This window comes from Cyclopterus lumpus, chromosome 21, assembly GCF_009769545.1.
Source record: "Cyclopterus lumpus isolate fCycLum1 chromosome 21, fCycLum1.pri, whole genome shotgun sequence".
In the NCBI taxonomy this organism is placed as follows: Eukaryota; Metazoa; Chordata; class Actinopteri; order Perciformes; family Cyclopteridae; genus Cyclopterus; species Cyclopterus lumpus.
This window is the reverse complement of record NC_046986.1, coordinates 11,338,486-11,362,638: the sequence shown is the minus strand read 5'-3', so window position 1 is coordinate 11,362,638 and position 24,153 is coordinate 11,338,486. Positions and strand designations below refer to the sequence as shown.

At 39.0% G+C, this 24,153-nt stretch overlaps 2 protein-coding genes across 5 annotated transcripts in view; one reads left to right on the top strand and one right to left on the bottom strand.

Moving 5' to 3' along the window:
• The first annotated feature begins 4,988 nt into the window (after positions 1–4,988).
• b3galt1b (UDP-Gal:betaGlcNAc beta 1,3-galactosyltransferase, polypeptide 1b) lies at positions 4,989–5,975 on the top strand. The gene has a single exon (XM_034562187.1). The coding sequence runs from the start codon at positions 4,989–4,991 to the stop codon at positions 5,973–5,975; it is 987 nt and encodes a 328-aa protein (XP_034418078.1).
• Positions 5,976–7,725: 1,750 nt separating this feature from the next.
• Positions 7,726–24,153, bottom strand: part of stk39 (serine threonine kinase 39) — a 24,053-nt gene continuing 7,625 nt past the window's right edge. For 3 of the 4 annotated variants that reach the window (XM_034561023.1, XM_034561025.1, XM_034561024.1), the window contains exons 12-19: positions 20,944–21,066; positions 20,237–20,266; positions 19,743–19,799; positions 18,664–18,725; positions 13,188–13,240; positions 12,936–13,004; positions 11,584–11,648; positions 7,726–9,182 (exon numbers count right to left, since the gene is read on the bottom strand). In XM_034561023.1, the coding sequence (XP_034416914.1) occupies positions 9,108–9,182; positions 11,584–11,648; positions 12,936–13,004; positions 13,188–13,240; positions 18,664–18,725; positions 19,743–19,799; positions 20,237–20,266; positions 20,944–21,066 (534 nt within the window). In that variant the 3' untranslated portion in view covers positions 7,726–9,107. The remainder of the gene's footprint in view (positions 9,183–11,583; positions 11,649–12,935; positions 13,005–13,187; positions 13,241–18,663; positions 18,726–19,742; positions 19,800–20,236; positions 20,267–20,943; positions 21,067–24,153) is intronic. The other variant, XM_034561026.1, reaches the window with a different exon arrangement.

The following is a 24,153-nucleotide window of genomic DNA, read 5'->3' as shown; positions in this document are numbered from 1 at the left end:
CTGATATGCATCTCACCTGAAACACCCAGTGCGTAAACACTGAGAGCCCACTTTTCAGTGTCGTAGGAGGTGGCCTATTGGCCTACTTATGTCCAGCAGTTCAACTTTTGAAAAGAAAAATATTTGTAGATTCATAGATTTGGGATTTTTGAATGAAGGAGAAGATGTAGACGTGCTTTTAAGAAGTCAACTTTATGGAATAACCACCTGAGAGACTAATTATTGTTCAAATCATTGGATTTTAATACGTTGAATGTGTGGGATCTTTAATAAACAAATAAGACATTATGAAAGGAATAACATAATACTGATAAAGTATGTAACATCATAATAATAATGTCAAATCAAATATAGCTTTTACAAATTGATTTCATTATTGTGTTGAGTTATGTGTTGAGTGGACATTCAATGAATAGCATTGTGAAATAAAAACAGACATTGGAAAGAAAATCACCATAATTCATTTCACAAGTTTATTATATTATTTAACAGCTATGTGGGTGACCATAGCAACATGTGGAGATAGAGTTGCAGCAAAGAATGATAGCCAGACCAGAAAAAAGTAAATAATGATATAAATGCCACACTATTCTATTTCTTGAATGATCTAGTGCGGCTGTCGCTTCAAGCGATGCCTCATTATTTAGAAAATGTGTGTTTTCTCAGTTGATAAACTGAAGCAATCTTTGTTTCCAGAACAACAGATCCCACAGTACACAATGGTCTTTCTTGAATGAAGCATTTACAGACAGGATGATGAAAAAGCTTTACTGGCTCAGTCTGGTCTTTGAAAATTAGTCTTTTCTACTTGGCTAGTTTTTCATTTGCATTTTATGAGAAGAGTACCAGAGAAATAGCTCATAAACTATAGAGAGGATCAAGTGAATGTTGTGAGACATCTTTTTATGGATTTCAAAATGTCTGCATGGTCACTTTCCTTTCTTCAATGTCGATGAAATCATATCGATGAGCTTTCAAATGTGGCTTTTACCAAGGAGATTGAAGACTTTACCACTCGCTGTGCCACAATTTTCATATCATTGTTTACACGTCGCTGCCATTTGGCAGTCCAGTCATCAGTATTCATAAATCATTTAGTTTGTTATTGTGAAAAAATACAAATCTCAGCTAGGGTTTTAATCCACATTTAGAAGTAAAAGTCTGAGGAGAGGAGGAATCCTTCATACTGTTGTTTGTATTAAAACAGCATGGTGTAGATAAACTGTGAGTAAGATATGAAAATATGCAAATCATGTGTCAACTCTTAAGGTCTGTCATTAGTGTGCTGTGTAATTAAAAATATAACTAGCATTATTCAAAGACTGTTGTGTCAAATCAAAGCTCAGGTGCTCAATTTAAATGTTGGGCTCAGGCTCTCCTCAATCCTCCAGGTTTGTATGAACCAGTTAATTCAATCTGGCAATCTATTTGCTCTGAGCCATTGCTATTGGAAAAACACTTTAGAGACCCGTCTATAAATGGTCATGGGGCCATGAATCAAAACATTTTTGTTGTGTGCAGTGGAGAGCGTAATAGACCTTTTTTTAGAAACCAGTCTGCCAAACAGTCAACCCAGAGGCTTGGAGAAAGAAATGCCATCTCTTGATGAATGGCTGTCTTTTGAGCTATGCTCCGCATGCAAGTTTTAACTCTTGCTGTATAATAAATCATGATAAATTGCCTATCAGTTGGAAGTATCGGCTAATTATTTCCTTATTTCAGTCCCCTCCCTGTTGTGTTGCTGGAGTACTTTTCATGTCCTGAAGGTCCGGTGCTCAACTGTTGTGTCCCTGTTTTATGTTTTTCTATCCTTTCTGCCAGTCACCTGCCCAATCTGGTCCCACAGAGTGGGAGATTTTATGACTGACTCAGTGTGACATCCAGTGTTATGGAGACTGATTAGGATAATAGCTCTGCAAAGGTCTGGCGGCCTGCCTGCAGGCTTTGCTGCACGCTATCGTCATCTCCCCACAAGCGAGAGCAACCACATCTACGAAGGCCTCTGTAATAAACTACAGATAAGAGCTTTGATTTAAAGAAGAAGTTACTAGCTGTGTCCATAGTGATTGGTGAACAGTCTGTGGTAGTGAATATCAAATGATGTATTTGTTGATAAACACAACTGCGAGAACATAGATAGATATTTTAGCGTGTATCAAGCAGGGGATATGTACTGTATGTGTTTATTGCAGTTGGTCATTGTTTCATGTCACTTGCGATGCGACACAATACAACTTTATTTTAAGTTTACAATTCAATTCACTATTAATGAGCTGCCAAACAAAGTGGGTTCTAAAAAACACATTTTAGATATGATGAATAACTCTGACTGACAAGATATTTTAATTTTAATTTCCAGAGTTACAGCAGTGGAGAGTTGTGCCAATTGTCATCTCCAGTGTTTTGATTTGTTGCCGTTAACTGAATCCTTATTACCTCACCATCAAAATATGCTTTCAAAAGTTAATTATCTTTGTACTGTTTTAAAACACTGATGCAACAAGGCTCATTAGGTGCAGTAGCTGACTAACTGTGTCTTAGTAGCTGTGACTCCTCTGAAGTTTCTCTTTCTGTGTAGAAAAAAAAGAGCCTTTGATCATATTATTATCATGATGCTATAAGAAAATCCACAAAGCTTTTCTTTAGAAAATCTTAATTTTGCCACTTTATCTTTTGAAATTTAAGGGACCCGCTTGACCTCCATAGAGCATAAAGCATAACCACGTCAGGTCTCTTTTGTTGAGAGCAGATTGTCGAGCATAATTCAGCCAGCATAATACATCTCTCATGATCAGGATTTACATCATCTCTGTCCCTCCTCCTTCCTCTTATACCCATTCTTCTCCCACTTATATCTTGTTAATATCTCACCAACTGATATATGCTGCCACCCGACTCAATAGCAAATAGACCCATTTATATCTCTGTCTCACCCACGGAGATACGACACACACAGAAATGTAAACCACTCTGCATCGTATAAATATAAAGTGAAGCAATGGATGATGCACACAGATTAGTGATCTTTTGGTTTGATTGATAGACAGTAAAAATAGCCTTTTCTCCGAGCCATAGTTCGTCAGGACACGAGTCGTTGAAGAGACGTGACATTATGTAATTTCTCTCACTTGCTCAGTCCCAGACACAGCATCAGTCAGAGTCTGGGACAAACTGAGTAGTGTATTTAATCTGGTGTGTGTGTGTGTGTGTGTGTGTGTGTGTGTGTGTGTGTGTGTGTGTGTGTGTGTGTGTGTGTGTGTGTGTGTGAGAGTGAAATCCAGACCAGTTTAGAAGTGTTTGTTCTGGGAGGTTCTGTCAGGAGTTCTGTCTCATGAATATTTTTTTGCTTCAGTCTGGAAAGTGACATTTCAAAGGGACAGTGTGGGACATAGACACTGCTTGCTATTAGCTGGCCCTGGTTATTGTGTATTTGAGCATGTGTACATGTACACACAGTATGTGCTTTGTTTTTGTGCCGGTTTTCTATTTTCACCATGTTATTAACCTCAGAGCAAACAGCCACTTCCCCGTTATGCTGTCTTCTCTCTGCCTTACCCTCCTCTGGTATTAGAATATATTACAGTCTCTGTGTATTTCTGGTGTCTGAGTAAACTGTTGGTAAAGGGAACGATTATTTACTTCTCTAAATCCTATGAGATCCAACTGTAATTTCACAAGGGGAGGAGAAGTCTGATATTGTGAGCAAATATTCTCAACATAAGAGGTTTGTTGAAAGAATCTGGGGAAAGGGGAACATAAACTTACATTTGTAAGACTCTATTCTCAAACTGACAACAAAAAAACAGGATAGACGTCGTCACGGGCATTACGTCCACTATTTCATGGAAGAGATTCTCATTCTGCAAAGAAGAAGACATTGTTTTCAAAGCATGTACTTATATATGACCTTTATTTACCCAGGTAAAATCAATCAACTTCATCCTTTGATGTGAATGTAATGTCTCTCAGTCTAACAAAGTAACTTGCTTTACAATATAAGTATAGACTGCAAGTAATTGCAGTCTCTACTTATAGACTAGTAATTGCAAGTAATTGCAGTTTCCTGCTTTGAAGATGTAAATGTAGGGTTTCATTACATTATGGCTATTCTCCTGTGAAGTTCTGGCTTCCCTAAATGAATAGAAAAGTCACTGAGTTTTTCAAAAGCCAGGATACATGATATACATGCTAACGTATACCATCTTTCCTTTCCCTTTCCTTCTCTATTGATATACTCTCCCCCCCACTCCCAGTCACATCACTGGCATTCATGTGACATTCATAATCAGAGTCTAATCCCAGTACAAAGTGATGTGGATTTAGATCCACAATACTTTCTAAATCTTTTTTTAGGTTAACAATTGTGCGTGACCACATAAGATGACCAAATGTACACAGCTAATATCAGACGTAATGGAAAGCATATGGGGTCATATTTACATCAAATATCTTGGTTTACATGTAGTTTGTCAATAGTCTTGTATTGGGTCTCATATGACTTCTTAGAACATTTAGTTTTTGCATTCAATAAAATGTTCATTCGAGATGTTTAGTATTGATAGTATGTTAACAAACATTTGATCATAAACATATCGTATGACTGTATCCCTTTGATAAGAACCTATCTTTTCCAAATGATTGGTGATGATTGATATTATTTATTTATTATATAAATATATTATGGCACTCATCATTTGGTTAACGTGTTGCATATATACACATGTATGTAATATATGTATCTCTCTCTCTTTCAGGTGTAAATGAAGAAGAAGAATGTCATCAAGAGAAATTGGATATTCATACAATTTTAAAGTGCTTTGCATTAAAACACAAACAGCATCACTTCTCTCTGAAGTAATCCATTACTGACAATTAATGTCAAACTGCACGCTGGTGCAGCTTCATGCTGCCTCGCTGGGTGAAACATTGCTACAGGAAAGAAAGCTTTATAAGATCCAGCTGATCGAAACACACCTAAATGCAGCATAATGCCTTCAAAAGTGTCATGTTTATACCTGTTGACAGTGGTCTGCTGGGCGAGCGCTCTGTGGTACTTGAGCATATCTCGCCCAATGTCCACCTATGTCGGCCACATGTCTGTGCCTATACGTAAGACTCCGAAACCCCCAAAAAACCTCACCTTCACCAACATCCACACCCGCCCCCTTAACCCACATGCCTTTGAATTTGTCATCAATGAGCCGAAGAAGTGCGAAAGCGCCGCTCCCTTCCTGGTGATCCTCATTAGCACCACACACAAGGAGTTTGATGCGCGGCAGTCCATCCGGGAGACCTGGGGGGATGAGAGCACCTTCGGCGACATCCACATCCTCACCATCTTTCTGCTGGGCAGGAACACAGATCCCGTCCTGAACCAGATGGTGGAGCAGGAGAGCCAGATCTTCCATGACATTGTGGTGGAGAACTTTATTGATTCCTACCACAACCTCACCCTCAAGACCATGATGGGCATGCGCTGGGTGGCTACCTTCTGCCCCAAAGCGCAGTATGTCATGAAGACCGACAGCGACATCTTTGTCAACATGGACAATCTGATCTACAAGCTCCTGAAGCCCACCACCAAGCCAAAGAGGAGGTATTTTACTGGCTATGTAATAAACGGTGGTCCCATAAGGGATATGCGCAGTAAGTGGTATATGTCCCGGGACTTGTATCCCGACAGTAGATACCCACCGTTCTGCTCAGGCACTGGCTATGTGTTCTCAGCAGACGTTGCTGAGCTTATCTTCCAGGCTTCATTACACACACGACTGTTGCACCTGGAGGATGTGTATGTGGGACTGTGTTTGCGTAAGCTGGGTATACACCCGTATCAGAACAGTGGTTTTAATCACTGGAAAATGGCCTACAGTCTCTGCAGGTACAGACGGGTTATCACGGTGCACCAGATCTCCCCGGAGGAGATGCACCGCATTTGGAACGACATGTCCAGCAAGAAGCACCTGAGATGTTAAGGGACGCACGGGCCACAGGACAACTTTGTTTTTCTTTGCCTGTTTCTCCGTTTCAGATCTCATCACACTGAGTAATGTAAAAACACTGATGGCTGCAGCTAGTCTCTATTTGATGACAAATGTTTTCATCAACATCCATCTTTGTCTATTTCTGCTGGTTCATGCCTCATGATTGTTAATCAATGCATGAGGCTTGTAAAGCGCATACTCTCACGCATATTCAGAACGTGGTGTTTGTTACTGAAAGTGATTTTGTATTCCAGATACACATTTAAGCAGAATATTCCTTATAAGCATTAAGCCAATCAGTGTTAAGCATTAAGTAGTGTGGCCTGATGGGAAGAGACTGTGTTTGAAGCAGACGACCTTGGCTAAAGTGTTCTTGAGCAAGACACTGGATCTCTCTCCATCTGCATGGCTGCTGACTTAGCACCCTCAACTTCCTGTCGGAGAGCAAGCCAAAAGACAATTTCTGTGCAGGAATAAATTAGGTTTCAAATTACTATATCACATCTATAATGTTATACATTTTAAAAGTATTACATTTTAAAAGTATTATTTTCGAGTGTACAGTTTATGAACAACCAGCGTGCAAATAATAGTCATATCCAACAACAAACCTGGTTGTCTGTTGAGGTAAAACTGCATCTACACTCATGCTCCCCTTTTTTTATCTTTATGATTATATGCGCTAGTATATTGTCAGTCTCCCCACAGACAAAGTTGAAAGTTAATTTGATATTATTCAATTGATAATTGTCCTCTTGCATTGGTAAAAATGAACCTAAGTAGGACGCTCTTTTTTAATGAATTTTGCCTTGTGTTTTTGTTCACTTCACTGCCTCCTTTCTCCGAAAAAACCAAGATGCATATTTCTTTTGTTTTTAGATGCATTCTGTGTCTCAGCTACCAGCTCATTGCTCTGGGTTAATGATTGCTGTGTGTCAGCAGCTATTTCAGCCTCCTCCATATATCAAGAGAAATACATGTTGTGCAAGTCTAAGTTTAACTATAGCTAAGGCCATTACAGACTGGATGTATTATTGTATGTATCTGGCATATATGTGGTTACTGAAGCGCTGCTATTGACATCATGGAAAGATGTTGTGCTTCTCAGAAAATGTGGCATTCATGGCCAAATTTTCAAGGGTTTTGTAGTATTAAAAGCTAATGTGACATTTACTGTGAAAGCATCCATCCCGCAAGGGGTTGTTGTTATATATTGTATGTTTTTTATATTAAAAAACAAATACTTGAATAATTAAAGTTATACTACTGCTTTCACTTGTTGCCTGTTTTGAGTTCTCTGTTATAAATGTACAGACTTACTTTAAGTTTATTGAAGAATAATTCATTGTGTTTGTAATTAAAGAGCAGGTTGTTCTGTGGTCACAGAAGGGACTATTTTAAATGATTTAGCTATCTAAAGCAAACCCACATAGCTTCTTGAACAGCAGATTTGGGGAGACTGTTCTTAATTCAATGAAAGGGCAGGAGGCCTTGTATGCTGTGAAGATTATAAAGCTCCTTGGAGCAAAGTTGTGATCTTGGGCTGTCTCAAAGAAATTGACTTGAACTTAAAAATTCATATGTAAATCATGAGATATTTGAGTTGTAGTAAAGGTGGTATCAAGTTATGACTGAGTATGTTATGACTGAGTATGGTATGACTGAGTATGGTATGACTGAGTATGGTATGACTGAGTATGGTATGACACTGAGAGCTAATAGGAAAGACCACACCTTTTTTTAAATAATAGCAATTCTTTATTGTGGCTTTTCGTCAGAAATTTGACATCAGCTGATTACAGAGAGGGAACAGGGGTTATATGCTGAAATGGGACACATACTGTACATAGAAAACACAATAAATTACTTCATAATAAAGAATTAAGTAGAAGTTATATTTACCATCTCAATACTTAAAAATAATTTAGAGCTGGACTTGTTTTTGACAAACAAATGGCTTGTCACCCTTTCAATAGTTGCCTTTTGGTTTCATCCCCAGATGCATTGTCATACAGTACATTTTAGTAACTACTACATTTTTGGAAACAAAGGGTTTTGTAGTGCAGCAGGACAGTGCAAGAAAATTAAACTGTTGTGGTTTTGTCAATGAACCTGTCATCTGAAGACAGCTGATCCCATGACTGCAGGTTCTGTTACGTTTCATTTGTCTGAAAAGCACTACTTGTGCTTAACTTGTCTCCAGGGGCTAAGCATTTGCTCATTGGGTGCACACACTCAGCCCAAAAGTGCATTGTAGCTTGTCTCATTAAGTTAGAATGCTTGATTAGAATTGAAATGGTAATCAGCAGGTTTGGCTCTTTGTGTATGCTCACTCATTGTCTACTTTCTTAGGCACAGAAAAATGAACAAGGCACCTCTAACATTTCTGAAGCTATTTTTGAAGAGCAGCAAATTAAACACAGTAGCATCCAGGTCTCTTCTTTTTTATCCTGCACTCTCGAGCACATGGTTCCCTTCTTGTCAATGTAAAACAGGTCTTGACACAGAAATACAAATCATTCTCTTTTTAGACATTCAGTATGTTGTTATGAAAATGTGCTTTTCCCCATAAATTAACTAAATATTACATTCAGCCAAAAGACCTTAGGGAAACATCACAAATGAGTGTGTTGGTGAGATGCCAGTCAAATTGTTTTCACTATGGAAAAAAAAGCATGAGAAACATAAAAATACCTTCTCATTTCAATAAATAATGAGAGCTTTGCTGAACACAAAGGTAATGTGATGTAAAACAAGTAAAAGAAAGAAGGAAAAAAAAGAAAACATTCAAAGCTACATCTTAATCACCTTGTGTCACCACCTGAGTACATCTTTAAGTTCCTGGGCTGTCTCCTGATCCCGCTCTGTGCGCTAGGCGGTGGAATGTTTTTAAGGTAACGGTCAGGGGACAGTAAGCAGGGAAGTTGGCGCTAAGAAGGTGTAGGTGGTGCCGTGGCCAAGCTTGGGGTCAGGGAAGGTGAAAAGGAGTGAGGGAGGAGGGAGTGTGAGTTTTCAGGGAGGGTGGTGGGGGGAGATGTTTCAGGAAGTGATGGTATGTTCCTCAGTCTGTCTGCCCTGAACTGTCTCCCCACTGTCTCACCTGCTTCAGGCATGAAGAGGGCATCAGCTAACACTTAGCTGTGCAAAGCCGATCAGCTTCACCTCGTCCGGGATCTCCGAGTCGTCGCAGCCAGAAGCCTGCATGAGCAGGAAGACATGGTTAGGGTTCACGTTGCTACTTCGCATCCTGACACTCTCGTCAACATCAACAAAACTAATCCCGCAAAATCTCCAGAAGCGCTGCGGTGTTACACCCTGGATTAATCAAGGGACTGAAACGACCGTGTATTATTTCCCAAAATGTGGATTTTACAAACTCAAGTCTTATTTTTTTAAACTGAACAAAGAAACAAATACAATGCATTGATCCCACCATCTAATAGTGTTTATGTATAACCAAAGCCTGATATATATTGTATTCCTTTCAAATGTGTATAATCTGCATCTGAGAACAGTAATCCTGTGCAAATGCACAATGTTCTCCTGTTAAGTAACATTTTATATTATAAACAGTGCCCAGCTGTTTTAGGAGCGTACTTTGCATTTGTATATAAGTATGAAATGCATTTATTTTATTAGTTATTATAGATAATTGATAACAGTATACCAATTATTACTGAAAGTAAGTATTGCAAAATGGACTAACGCACAGCAGGTTCTCGTCTTTTCATGAGATTTATTGACAATTAATATTTTGTAGCTATCATTTTTAGATTGTGCACATTTTAATATTGTTCTAAAAGGTTTGTAAAAGTGCACACTTAGAATTGTATAGAGACAGGGAGTGTGTTTCAATGTGGATAGTAACATCTGGCCAATAGAGATATACTTAAATCTATCTATAAACAATATGTGTACTTTTGGTCAGAGGTTGCTGTTCATGGTTTGAGTCTCCTTAGTTCCAATGAGGAATTGTTATACCATGATATTTAATGTAATAGTGTGATTCTAAATTCATTTTGCTAGAATTTGGGTAAAGCTGTTTCCTGTTTTAACATGACAATGTCCCTGAGAACAGAACTGAGGTCCATAAAGAAACAGTTTTCCTGGTTTGGTGTGGAAGAACCTGACTGGCCGGGCCAACACTCTGACACCTTTGGGATGAACAATAACTGCAAGAAGACCTTATCACCCAACACCTCTGCCCATATTCCCTCCTCCTGTGGCTGGATGGGTAAAACCCAGGAATGGATCTTGTTATTGCAGCGCATTATTGTCCAAGATTTTGCAATAAAATGTTCAACAATAACTCATGGTTATAATGTTCAAACATGCCGGAACTATGTTGAGGTGTCCACATACTTGTGGCCTTGTGGTGCATCATCCCTCTAACGTACCAGCTCCCAGTAAAAAAGCACAACATTTATTCTTTCGACAGTTGAACCTTCCAGCACCTGCATCTCACCCCAATTTTAGGCGGCTCAGTTGCTATTCGCAGAGGCCAAATTGAAAGCAGTGTGCATTTAGATCCGTCTATGGAACGTTTTCTTTTTCATCCAGCTCTCCTGTGGAAAAAGCCAGTGTGAATGGGAGGGCTAACACCTGCCGGCCTCTTGCAATTCACACCTGATTGGGGAGAGACTGAGAGCTGTGCAGTTGTCTGGTCAACATGGAGGGACTGTGAAAACAGGTCACTCTTTGTGAGCTCCGTAGTCTATGGTGACCTCTTGTTCACATAAGTCATTAAGTTGCTCTACTGAAACCCACACCATAAATTGCCTACATAAGGTGTTATGAACCGTTTCTGTGGCGAGGGAGGGTAATTATTCAGACTCCCTGGGTTTTGTGACACTGCACTCATAACTCTTGGTTCACAAAAGCACAGTTGAGCCGCAGTGAAGATTTTACAACGTCTGCAGTGGAGCAGCATAGGGAAATGGCAGCATGCCCATTTATCTACGTGATGCCCCGTACTGCCCTCACTCTGCCTCTCTAGAGACTGGTCTTCCGGCAACAATCACTAGCTGCTGATGGAGCAAACATGGAGAAAGGTCCTTTGTAAAGCACTGAGACCCAAAGCACAGATGTTGTTTACCCACAATTACAGAAAGGTCAATTAAAACAGAACTTAAATATTTTTTTCAAATCCCAAATAATTTAAATGGTTTCTTTTCGCAAATGTTTTTCAAATTTCATACAAAGGTGAATTATTATAATGGCACATTTAGTCTTTGTCTGTGTTTTAAACAAAAGTGGAGAACAGTCTTCTCTGCAACGTCAGTACCAGGAAACTCCATTGTTACATTTAAAGTGTTTTAGATGACATTGTGTGGATGGAGTTATTTTCTTCACCCAATCCGGGAGTTTTTGAAGTTTTTGTTAGGCAACACCAACACAACATCCTTAAAATATATTCTTTGTTTCATTAACTCAAAGACCTGCAGCAACAGAAGTTGGTTCATGCTGAAGCCTTTCCAATAACTCCAGCGCTCACATTACTCCCTTGACCTTTCATCAAAAAGCAGTTTACGGCTTGACTTTGTCAACCGGAACCAGCCCAGGAAGGTTATCATCAGCCATCAATCATTTTGAAACTCACCAGCTTAAAGGTCAACACTTTGTAGGTAGTTGGGTCATCTACAATCTTCTGAAGGTTAGCAGCAACTGTCATGTAGAGGGAGGGCATACGATAACATTACGTTCAAATAACATCAAACAAGTTTTAAAAAACAAAGAGCACGTTTTAGTACATGTTGGACAACAGAAGAACAGAAGCTTAGTGTTAATATCAAAAGTAGAAAAAGAAGATATTTTTTTACCAAATACATGGGCTAAAAAGGGATTAGTTAGATTCTGGCAAATGTTCCCTGAATATAAGAAAATATACTAAATACTCATTTTAAAGAATAATTCAAGAATATTCATCCACTTGTCATGAGCAATTACAATGAAAAATTAAACAAATACAATTAGCAATGGTATTAAATAGCTGGAATGTCAAAGATAAAGTGGTAAGAAAGCTGGGAACACAAATAACAGATGAATGGAAACAGATGTCTGATGAAATTCACCAAACTATCAATACCTTATTTTAGAGAATTTGCTTGGAAAATAAATATGAGCTATTTCTTGATCCCAAAAATGATTTCTAAATATATAAAAAGATTAATCTTGCAGTGCTGGATGAACTGTGGGAAAATTAATACATATTAATTGCCTTTTATAATGCACATTATTAAACACATGTCTTCTTGAAGTTTATAGAGGAGTTTCTTTTTATAGAGGAGTTTCTTTCTTTCTTTTCAACAGAACAACTCTGTTATAGGAAATATAGGAAAACTTCCAACTGTCACTATTCAAGATAGAAATGATATATTAAGAATCTGGAGAACTACAACAATGAATCACAGTTTTAAGTATGATTTCAATTATGGAGAAAGTGACTAACAAAGAAAGGAATATAGAAGATGGGTTTGAAATAGAGGTTGATTTTAGATGATAGAACTGTGTTACTAAATAGCTATATACACACAGACAGTATGTGTCTGTGTGTATATAGGGAGTGGTCAGATATTCAACTATTCAACTCAAGCCTATTAATCAATAAATTATAACTTATAATATTGTTTGTCTCTAGGGGTTGTTATTTAGGAATTTGTATACCATAATTTCTTTGTCATGAATTTTAGATGTGGAAGCAGCTAGTTGCATATTTAAACATCAGAATGTAAAAAAGTATACATAATATATATGATCCCATTTTTTCTGCAATATAATTTCTATCAATTTCAGCTATGTCAGGTTATATGGACTTGCCAAATGAAATAAAACTATAATGGCATTTCTAGGGAAATGCTGGTACTCTCTAAGTGATGTTTTTTTACGGTACTAAACGGTATAAGTATGTATTCAGACGACACAATTTACCAGAATAAAAAGGTGTAACATTACCAATAAGAACATCTTGCCCGTTGACCAGGCCGGCCGAGAACAGTTCCTGGGAAACGCCTTCAGCTGTGTCTAGTGAGGGAATACATTGGCAAATATTAGGCCTGCAGCATTCCCCTTAGCGGGTAATTGTGTTAGATATTAAATAAGATACTGTCAAGAGCACAAACACTGCCATTGCCCACACAACAATTCACAGCGCACAAAGACGTTATCGCAAGGTTAACAGCACATTGAAATCCATATAGCTCTTACCTCGCCCGGGTGTGAATTCAAACCGGATGTCATTAAGCTCCTTTCTAGAGTTCCTGAAAGAGGAGTCAGAAGGGCATGATTGCACAAGTCGTATCAAAAATGTCAGCTCTACATTTGTTGCATCTTTATATTAACAGTTGACGTTTTAAGGGTCTCCTGTGGCAGCAAAAACAAGCAGCAACTTTTAAAGGAAGCAGAGACATGACTGAAGCTGCAGAACATTAGGAAACACCACGAGACAGGGGCTGAGTGTAAATGACTTCAGTGAACTGGCTGATCCTGCATTCATTGAATTATTGTTTCTGGCCACTTGGGGGCAGTGGAAACAAGCTGTAAACACAACATTGACATACTATCATCAATTCAAGGTTCAAGGTTTTTTATTTGCCATCTGTGCCTAGACCAGCAGTCCAGACACATCGAAATTATTTTTGCAGGGTTCTCCGAGTCAACAGAGGTACAAAACAAACACACTATAATAATAATAGAAATATGAAGAATGAAAAATATATTTAAAAAAAATACTGTACAAAAGACACTGCACATTTGATGTGATGAACGTGCTGCTAACAGTGATATATTTACTCATCAAGCAGCAACATTAACATTAATTTTGAGTTGTGTTTGTGTTCACCTGACAAATGGTAGTCCAATATTTGCTCTACTTTAGACACTGTTGTGGGAAAATATTATAATAACTGTCAAATGTTTGCTCCACTCTGTACACCAGCCTGTCACAATCTTTGTCTGTGTGTTGTTTGGTGCATTTGGCTACACCCCGCGTTGCCCTTTTTGCCCCCGTCGTGACAACTGTACATGAAGAACTGCAGGAAATGCTGACATCTGCTTATCTGAATGCATTTAACTGTCCAGATGATGTGCGCTGAGATTATGTGAATATTAGATGTGACTCAATTTGATTTACATTTTTGCTATAATGTAGCTGCAACTTTGAGGTGCCACATATCCTCAACCCTAGACCACAGTCAAAAGAAAAACAGGCACGTATCAATCAAACTTGCTTGATTGCATCAATGAAATGTGCCTTCCAGCCTCTTTGCAGCATCAGCATCACTTACATTTAAAATGTGTGTGTGTCGGGTGAGTAGCAGTAATAAATGCAGGATGTGTCGTGCTGCTCAAAAGAAGTGCGGTAGGAGAAGACCTCGTTCGTAGGTTTGTAGACTGGTTGAGTAAATACCACGGCCAGCCCACGACCTTCTTTCAGTTGAGATTAGAGCCATAATTCAACACGTTCAAAAGTAAAGACATATCTGCAATGAGTTTGTGAGTAGAAAGTCGATACAACAGAGTGGGAGCGACAATTTACCATCAGCTTAGCTGTGGATCAACTTTAGAGTTACATTTTGAAAAAGAAACAAATCAGAGTAAAAAGCAGAGCAGCAGTGGAGCAGATGGACGTAAACAGCATCTCTTTTCCCAGCAGAGGAAGCAGAGTATGCACATTGCCAAGGCTGTCAAGGCAACATGTACGTAAAGAGGATCAAAATCCTTCCCAAATAAATCATGCCTAAAATCTGCATCCTTGTTAAATACCACTCTGAGGAGTCAATGTTTCTCTAGTTCAACAGTAGTAAAATTAGCATTAGCCCCCCCACCAACCCCTACTTTTTAATTTTGACACATTGTGAACTGGCTTGCATCTGTGAGATGAATATGTATATGACAGGTTTATAGCAAATCAATTTGAAACCAAAAAGGTACAGCGTGATCATACTGCTTTCTCACCACTAAACAGGTCTGTGATTTGAGATAAAGGCTTCAATAAACATTGCATTGGCAAACATAATGGAGACTGGGAGGGAATGAGGAGGGGGGTGTACACCGGGTATGGCTTGTCAATACATTACAGACAAGCATTGCTGGCTTTCACAGAGGTGGCAGTGGAGCCAACTGGTATAACTAAATACATTGGCTGAGATGACAGGGTTGAAATGCAGTGGGTACCTACAATGGGAAAAGCGTGAAATAAAGCAAAGGTTAGGTTTTAGGCTGTGGGGTGTGTGTATTAGAGAGGGTGCAGGCTGGTGTGTAGGATTCCTGTAAGTGTGGTTTTAATTAAAAAAAAATATTTTAAAAAGGTGAGTTTTCCTGGCAGGGGTTAACTAATGATATTGGAGGTATTTTCTTTTGTGTCCTCTGTTTTGTCTTCCCTTTTCATCTCAACTGATCATATCTTTGCTTATGCTGCGTGAGGCAGGGGTTTCCCTTCTTCAGCCGCCCCTCGGCACTGGAAAGAAAGCTGCCTGTCAGAGGTCACATCCAGTTAATTAATTTTAACTAATTGCTAGTGCATCCCGAGGGTTGATAACCGATGAGGGTTCATGGACTTGTTATTGTACTAACAGTGAGATGGCAGCAAGCTGTAAACACCAGGCTAATGTGTGACATTGCAGGCACTAACGTTGTTTTAAAGCCATTTCAGGAGCTATCATGACATTTGTCAAGTTCTAGTTACTAGAATTACTATTAAGAATCTTAATAAAAACAAGCAAATGTCACTTTCAGACTGAACTGCTCAGTGAAATCTGTTTGCATCTGGGCTATTTTGACAATTTAGGCTCCAATGACAATGCACCTACAGCAAGCATATTATGCAAGCCTGAAATACTCCTTCAAACTGCTGACAATACTCTCCTCGGGAGACCTCTGTGCCATTGTGAAAAAAAAAGATTGAATGAGTTCCAAGCTAAATGTTGACAAATTTCCAATCATGCTGCTGCTGTTTGCCCATTCCCGCAACAGAGGGGATCGTATTACCATAAATGCATGCTAATCAGCTAAACTCCCTTATTAGAATAGAGAGGAGTACAACTCGTTGTTTATTTTGCCCTCTCAGATACAATTATTTTCATGGATTCACTATTTAACTTTAGAATTTTGACAACTGGGGTTAATTGTTGTGTTTTTCCCAATGTGTTCGTAATATATCTCTCCAGATTTTAAAAAACAGTTATCTTTGAACACTTCTCTTTTAAATTAAGGCCTAGCGCCATCATTGGAAGCTGGGGTTGGCAACATGGGAGAAACCAGGCTGCTCCAAAGGATCCCAAAGTTGTCAAATCTAGCAATAAAGTCGTCAAGTTGGAAACACTGACAGCCCGTCCCGTCAGGCCTCTCTCCAAATCCACTCCCCCCAAATTATGAACGTAAACCTGTCAAAATGACCGTAAACAATGAACATGGCTATTGTTAGTACTCACAGCTGTTAAGCTAGCAGCTTGTGGAAGACTCTGGTGACGAGCAATGAGTGCATGTGTCCGACTGAATTAAAACATTGGACGGGTATCAGATTTCTTGATTGCTGTTGAGTCGTAAAGAGAATTTCAACAAATACATCTAAAAATATTTAAATACTGCATAATATTTGTAGCCATATATCTGTTGTCCTACCCCAGAACGCAGGCAAAGAAAATGTAAAAATCTGAATACCGTCTGTGCTGACTACCTTTAAAACATACCCACTAAAACTCTCAACAATAAAGAATAGTGGATATTCTCTTAAAGAAACATGTCCTCAATCCCAAACAAATAGCTCAGAACCAGCTCCCTTGCCCGTATCCTAAAATGCTCCTAAAACGACTCATTCTAAGTCAGTCTCTGCTGTTCAGACGGAGATAACTTTGTTGGTATGAAGAACAGCATTTGCAGGATAAATTATACACAAAGAGAGGCTTGATATTGATATGTTATTAATCCTTTCAAATGTTTTATTTTCTATCCTGCTGCTACATCAAATATAATGTGTCTTTCAAGTGTATTTTTTTGAGTCAAGAGGAATATAAAGCATAATAGAAACACATCATTATTATTATTCTTATGTCATACTGGGGAGTATGTCAAAGTGATGATGAGTGTCTAGTGAAAGGCCTTGGTATTCCACCAGGGCATATATTAGCTGACCAGAAAGATGGTCTGACAGCCTAATGCTGGGATTATATTAAATATAGTGAATGCATTCCTTTGTATAAATGAATTGATGTTCCACCCAACTCTGCTTTGACACAATTTTATAAGCTTGTTCTGAAGTTAACAGGATAACAGTATTTATTGTATTCATTCAATGAGAGCTGCAATAAGAGTTTATGTTTTAATAGTAGTAATTTATATAACCACATTTAATATGCATCTTGTGTTTGAGCTATAAAGGTCACAAACAAAGGAATTTAAAAAGATCAAACAATCAAAACTGACAATTAATTTGAATCACCAGGTTAGAATAACAAAGCTGCCCCCTGTTGCCTGCACAGTGTGCTTCAGATGTCTGTTCACCGGGAAACTACAGGCAACGCTACTGTCAACTGTAACAGTTCAGCTCCACACCTTCTTTCTGTTAATAGTTGTTTTCATTAGATCTGTTTGTCTAGCACTTAAATGGCACTTACGGATAGTACTCTGTAGTTTAACGTTATTGAAGAAGTTGTACTTGCTTGATTCTTGTTGTTCTGAGTTTGGACTCATGGTTTAATGCACTTATTGTAAGTCGCTTTGGATAAAAGCGTCAGCTAAATGACATGTAATGTAATGTAATGTATTAACTCTCTTGTCATTCACACCTGATCATCCTTCATTCCCTTCACCTGGTTCTCACGCCCATCTCACCTGCAACCCATTCCCTCGTTAGTCACTCACTACTTGGGTTCCCTCACTTGCACTTGTCCTCTGCCAGATTGTCTTGTGTTTTGAGACCAAGTTCTCCAGCGTGTATTGTTCATGTCTTGTCCTGAAAATATTCTGTTCAGTAAAGGATTATTTCTTACTACCTCCGTTTCGTCCATTGTGCTTGGGTCCCTGGTCTTCGATCCGTGACAGTCAACAAATGCACTATTGTCTGTGTGTTGCATCCCTTAAAATGTCCTCTGTCTTTCTCTGGTGTGTTTGACTTAGTAAGAGAGATGATGTCTTTTTATATAATAAACAGGTATTTTATTTTGTACACTTGCCCTGCACTCCCTTATTACATATGTAAGTGAGAGGGAACTACATTTAGTTGGTTGTCTTCCAACAGGAAGTGTCTACATTGATCATACTGAGGCCAAATAACAAGCCTCCACTTTGCCATTAAAATATGTCCGTGATGAACAGCAACGTCTAGGAAACTAAAGCAAGAAGCAAAGGGTGCCATGAAAGGAGGAAAGCAGATTGTGGAGCCCAGCCAGAGAACCAATGGAGTGTAACCCACTCCTCCCTACGACACAACCGGAGAAGCAAAGGGAGACGAAAGGATCCATGACAATGCCAGATCCCCCCCCCTAGCAGGCAAAGACCATTAGGTCTATTAATGGCCTGCATGTTTAGGTCGAAGCGGAGTGATGATGCATGCAGAACAATAATAAGTAATTTTCTGCATTTCAGCTTTTACTCCATAGAAACCAAATCAAGCTTTTCTGAAGATTGCCTTGTGTATCAACTGATGACTGAGAAAACGATCTGAAAAAAAAAACGTCTGTCTCACCTTAGCCGTAGCACCATGTTCAAAGCACCTTCCATGTTGGCTGTGTTCCCAAACGGCTCAACCTGTATGAGAAAACATCCGATGATGAGGCAGTTTACGTGGCACACTGATGGACTGAGAGATCAGACAAACCAAAAAAAATGTTAAACTGAAAAGAGAAAGAAGCTTTTTCGCACAGCTTGTACTGCATAGCAAGAGGTTCTGCAAGACGAAAAATATAGTCGTAAAATGTTTTAGTGACGGCTCATTTGGCCCATGTGGTTTATTTTTTCTGAAAAATGTCTCCCGTTTGTCGCAGCTGCAGGAAAAGTTGTACGGGAAAAGAAAAGGAGCAATACATAAGGGGAACAGCGATCTGACTTTTTGTCAGTCCTGATAGCGATACCCGGGCTTTTGATTTCGTCCAATACCGAGTACGGTTCTGATACCAGTGTTTAATTAAGAAGCTGGATGCCTCACTTGTGTGGAAGAGACTGAGATCATTCTTTTATCATTGCGGCAACACCAGTAACTTTGTAAAACAAAATGTAACAAATAAATACATAGATATAAATGTACTGGTATTTATTAAGAAAATGGTTTCCAATGCTAGATCACACTGTCACCAATATTTAATCCAGCTAAGTGAGCCAGTATTGGGCGGACATCTAATATCAGTATTGGTACAATACATAACGTTGTATTGTACAATAATCTATCACCGTTATCAATACCATATTACTAATTGTCTCTTTGTATGGCAAAGAATGGACTGAGTAACTAATTCCTGACTAGAGAACAAGACTACACCTCAAACTGCTTTGGCTTCTTTTCTAAAAGAAGACCTGAGAAAATAGGTTGCAACGGCAGTGAATCTTGAGATGAGATACAGCAGGGCACCGCGTGGGCAGGCATCCTTCCATGAGACCCAACATTCAAACAAGTATACAAGCACGTATCCGCCTCCCTACATGCGTGCACAGTCACACACAAGCACAGCTGCACGCCCATGGATGTACACAAACACACACAGACAATCACTGTGGCATCAAGGTCATTGAATCATGACAAATTAGTGCTGCTGCTGCTGAATCCCTCACCTGGGGATGCTGAATAGACAACCCTTCAATAGGGATACTGTTGGCATTCTCCTCATTCTAGGAGGAACATAATGAGAGGCATTATTGTGAAAATGCTATTACATCCTTGGAAAGAAGAAATACGATTTAAAAAAAAGATATATCATACATATATGTATGATATATCTTTTTTTTGACACAAGAAAGTCATCTAAAAACGACGAGGAGCACTTTGCTGGCTTTGTTAGACTCTCTAAAATAGGTGCTTGACTGTTTTGATTAAACTGCATACAACTGTGTGAGGTGCAATAAACATTCATAATTAAGTTCAATATTCTTACACAAGCTACAGCCAAAGTAGGCAATTTAATTGCTTTTCCAAATATAACCTTCTGCCATGCTATCAAGTTATACAGCAGCAGAAAGGTACGGTATATTTGTGTATTTGACTTACAAAAAAGGTATTTATAATTCAAATTGCAATTTAAAATTGGTATATGAGAGTGCTAACTTACATCTTTGGCCTCATCTCTGACCCTTCGTGACTGGAGGGAAAAATCAAACACAGATTTACATTTTCATATCACACGGCAATAATAATGATTTATTTTCTTTTTCAGTTTCTCAAAGAGCAAAAACTTGTAATGTACACTTTCATTTTCATATATCCGTTTCTCCCTCTTTCAGTCCAAATCTATTTTTCACTATTCTTTCTTTCTGAAAAAAGAACAGTACAAGTTCTGATAAATAAAAAAAAGCCTGTGATCGATGAAAGGAAACTAAAAACCCATTTTTCTAAAATACTATCATCAACATCTTAAATCATATTAAATCACAACTTCTGGTAACATATGATGTGTTGCATCATATATGAAAGCTGGGGATCTTTATCAAAGGGCTCTTTGATCATGGCTGCCTACTTCCTCCTCTCTCAAAATCTTCCAGCTCATTACAGCGACCTTATGACAGGCAGAGATAAGCCATCTGCTCTCCAAAAAGAACGTACTGATCAGGGAGGGAAGGAATGTACAGGGTCAAAGACAGAGGGGAGGCTACAGAACGGTCTTCAGGTTAGACGCGCAACAATACTTAATAACGCAAAGTCTGAATATAAATGTGCATGTTGTAGTTGTGTGACAATGACAAATGAAACTGAATCAATAAAATAATAATATGAAAGAATATCCACTGCCGAGGCTGCCCTTTGTGGAGTCCCTCTTACCCGGCCCTGATTCACCGCTGCCTTGCCCTCCTCGCTGCTCTCGTCCAGCTCGTCGTCGCTCCACTCCCAGTCTCCATCTTCTGTCTTGTGCAGGTGGCCACTGGAGCCCGGGACTCTCCTCACCTGGACCGGGACACACAGCCAGCACACTTAATGACGTCATTCATAGTTTTTAACTGAACACGTGCGTGTACATTGTGGTTTACCCATGATTCTCGTAGGTTTTACTAGCCTTTAAATTAGAGCACTGGAACCCCTGCGATGAGCTGATGTAACTAAAGGATCCCCTCAATGAGAAAAACAACTGGCCACCCCAGCTGCATGTTTGCAACATTAAAAGTACATACACACATCAACATTCAACATTCAACTCACTTAGTCGGTTTAATAAATCTGACTGCTATATTGATGCCACCAAAGAATCTGGCCAGTTTCTCGTTATTACTACATACCAAATGATTTTGTTTTTTACAAAAAATAATGTCTTGTTATAGCAACATAACACTTCATCTATTTATATCAAACCTTCTTGCTATTTCACAAAATCTACAAATATTTTTGAAAAAAACCTTTGACGTAGCAACATAATAAAATTGTAGCATACACCGGTAAAAAATAAAGTGTTCTGTTAATAAAAAAGTTTATTTTAAAAACGAAATAATTTGTTACGTAGTAATAATTAAAATCTTTCTTAACAACATGAACAATATTGTAGGTTGTACATACTATTGGCTCATTTTCAAAGGTTACTGGTATGAATGTCATCACAACCTTGGTGATTTACATTTTGCTGGCAGTAACTGACGGCTCAGTACCACAATAGAAACCACTTGAGTAGCCTCAGCTTGGGTACAGCACAGTGAGTTCAGCACAGTACAAGGGTATAATTTATGACTCCATAAATCATGTAAGAGAGAGAAATATGATTGTGTTAAACACCAGAAGTAATATGACTTTGAATGTTACCAGCATAAAGAAGGTAAGTCATGTGTTGCAGCTCTACAGTCTGGAGTAGTGTGTAAGGCAAGAAACAGGCAAAAGTCATGCAGTAGAGGTGAGATATGAGAACACCAGTGTTACAGGAAATACAGCATACATGTAACTGTAAGCAACACGAGCGCCATTTAAATGCCCCGGCGTTACACTAAGGTCAAGTTAAAGAAGCACCAACGCTGTGGTACTGTCATAGACACAGAGTCAAGGTTCCTTCAGTCCTGCCCAGGGTCCTTGAGCAAAACAGACACAGATGTACTGATGTACAGTGTACTCGCTGTAAATGTATGAACATGTATTCGAGTATGAATAGAAACATTGTTCAGAATGTGAAAGTGTTGATAGATGTTGATGTCAGGATTTATAGAGAACAATAACTGATGATAACGGATGCACCTTCCATACAGGACTAAATCAGTATAACACAATGATTTGTACACTGGGCCATACATGTTGACTCAATATCAATCTTCTTATAAATTCCAACTTGTCATTAAGTAACAAATCATTTATTCAAGCTCACATTGGTTGTAAGCCAGAATGCCTAATCTTTAAACAATGAAGACAATATTGTGGGTGTCAGGGTGCCCTCTGCTGGTTACTCAACTCACATGTCCCTGCAGTTCATAATTTCATATTAAATTACTACGAACATGATCTTTTTTGACATTCATATTTATAAGCCCTTCCTAGTTTCTCCTTCCTTTTCGTACAAGTATTCATTTCAAATTACTTTGTTGGTGACAGCTGACTGGAGGATCTGTCATCTCCTTTTCATTCACTGGAGTATGTTCAAGGAGAAGTTGGGTTTCATTTACCATCAACAGTCTGGCTTTAAAGCTGTGTTTCCACCAAGCAGTCCAGTCCAGTTCAGTTTGTTACACATTAAAATGGTTATGTTCATGTCTCCATTCGCAAAGGTTGCAGGTAGTAACTGGTACCTGCACTAGTGATGGGTTTTAAATACCTGCTCCCACCGAAGTGTCCAACCTGCTAAAATACTTGTTAATAAATCACTTGAATCAGACCCAAACCACAAAGCACCAACTTCATGTGTGGCACAATTATACGGACTGAGCCAAGGACAGAAATCAGGAAAGCTGCAGTGTGTGTGCGCCATGCATATGTCATATATGTAAACACGTGCAATTCTACCCACAAAACAACACAAGACAAAAACTACAGGAACAGAACAATTACACCAAGGAAAAAAGGTGCAAAATGGGCAGTTCAGAAGTAGATCAAGCAAGTTTGGGAGTAACTGGACACGATTTTAGGAGAGTGAAGCTGCAGTACTTTTGATATAAAGAGGTCACGGCATCCTGCGGTGACCATGTTTCTGCAGTGTTGCTTGTCTCTGCAAGCTTTGGGTAATGTTTGCTGAATGAATAATGTTGATGACCCCTGTAGGTCAAATCAGCACCAAGCCACAAGGACACTGGCTCTTTGGCTCGTACAGTTCATCCAGAGAATCAAACATTACCTGGCTGTATTCCCTGTGCAGGCTGTCTATTTTTCACACATAAAAATGTAAGTCTATTAATAACAGTAAGCATTCAGTAATTGTTCATTTCCATTTTGGGAAAGTGCCATCGTTTTAGATCCAATTTCACATCATTTGATTCAGCGATGTAAATACAGTCCACATTGTGGTGGCTGTAACACACTGTATTAACAAAACTTTATAAATTAGCAATAAGTGCTTTTCCATTCATTGTAGTCACTGCAGAATATGCCTGTAGTTACCACTTTGCCCGTCAACAAACCTCAACTACATCGTGCCACTCCCACAACAGTTGCCTCCCTCTTTATTGACACCCTGTCCTGTCTGTGTGTAGCATTAACGTCACACACAGTAGGAGCCCTGCTATCCAGCATGCCCTCCATTTACTCCCGAGCAGTCAGTGAATTTCCACCCCTCCACGTGGCCACTCTGCCTTCCGGCAATGGCCCTCTGATCCCACTCCTGTCCTGGGCATCCAGGCGGAGTGTTATGTCAAGCCAATATCAGCTGTGCCTGAAAACTGCACTTCCTCCGATTAAACTGTGACCAGTGGGCACCTGAGCAAGTAACCTGGACAATAAAGTGCTCCTTTGTGTTACCTAATGTTATCAATTAATTTAATCCTGTTTGTCATTTAGTGCCACACACACAGAGAGCTGCACTGAGAGCTACTGATGGAAGATGTAAGTCCATTTACGCCGTTTGACTCTCCT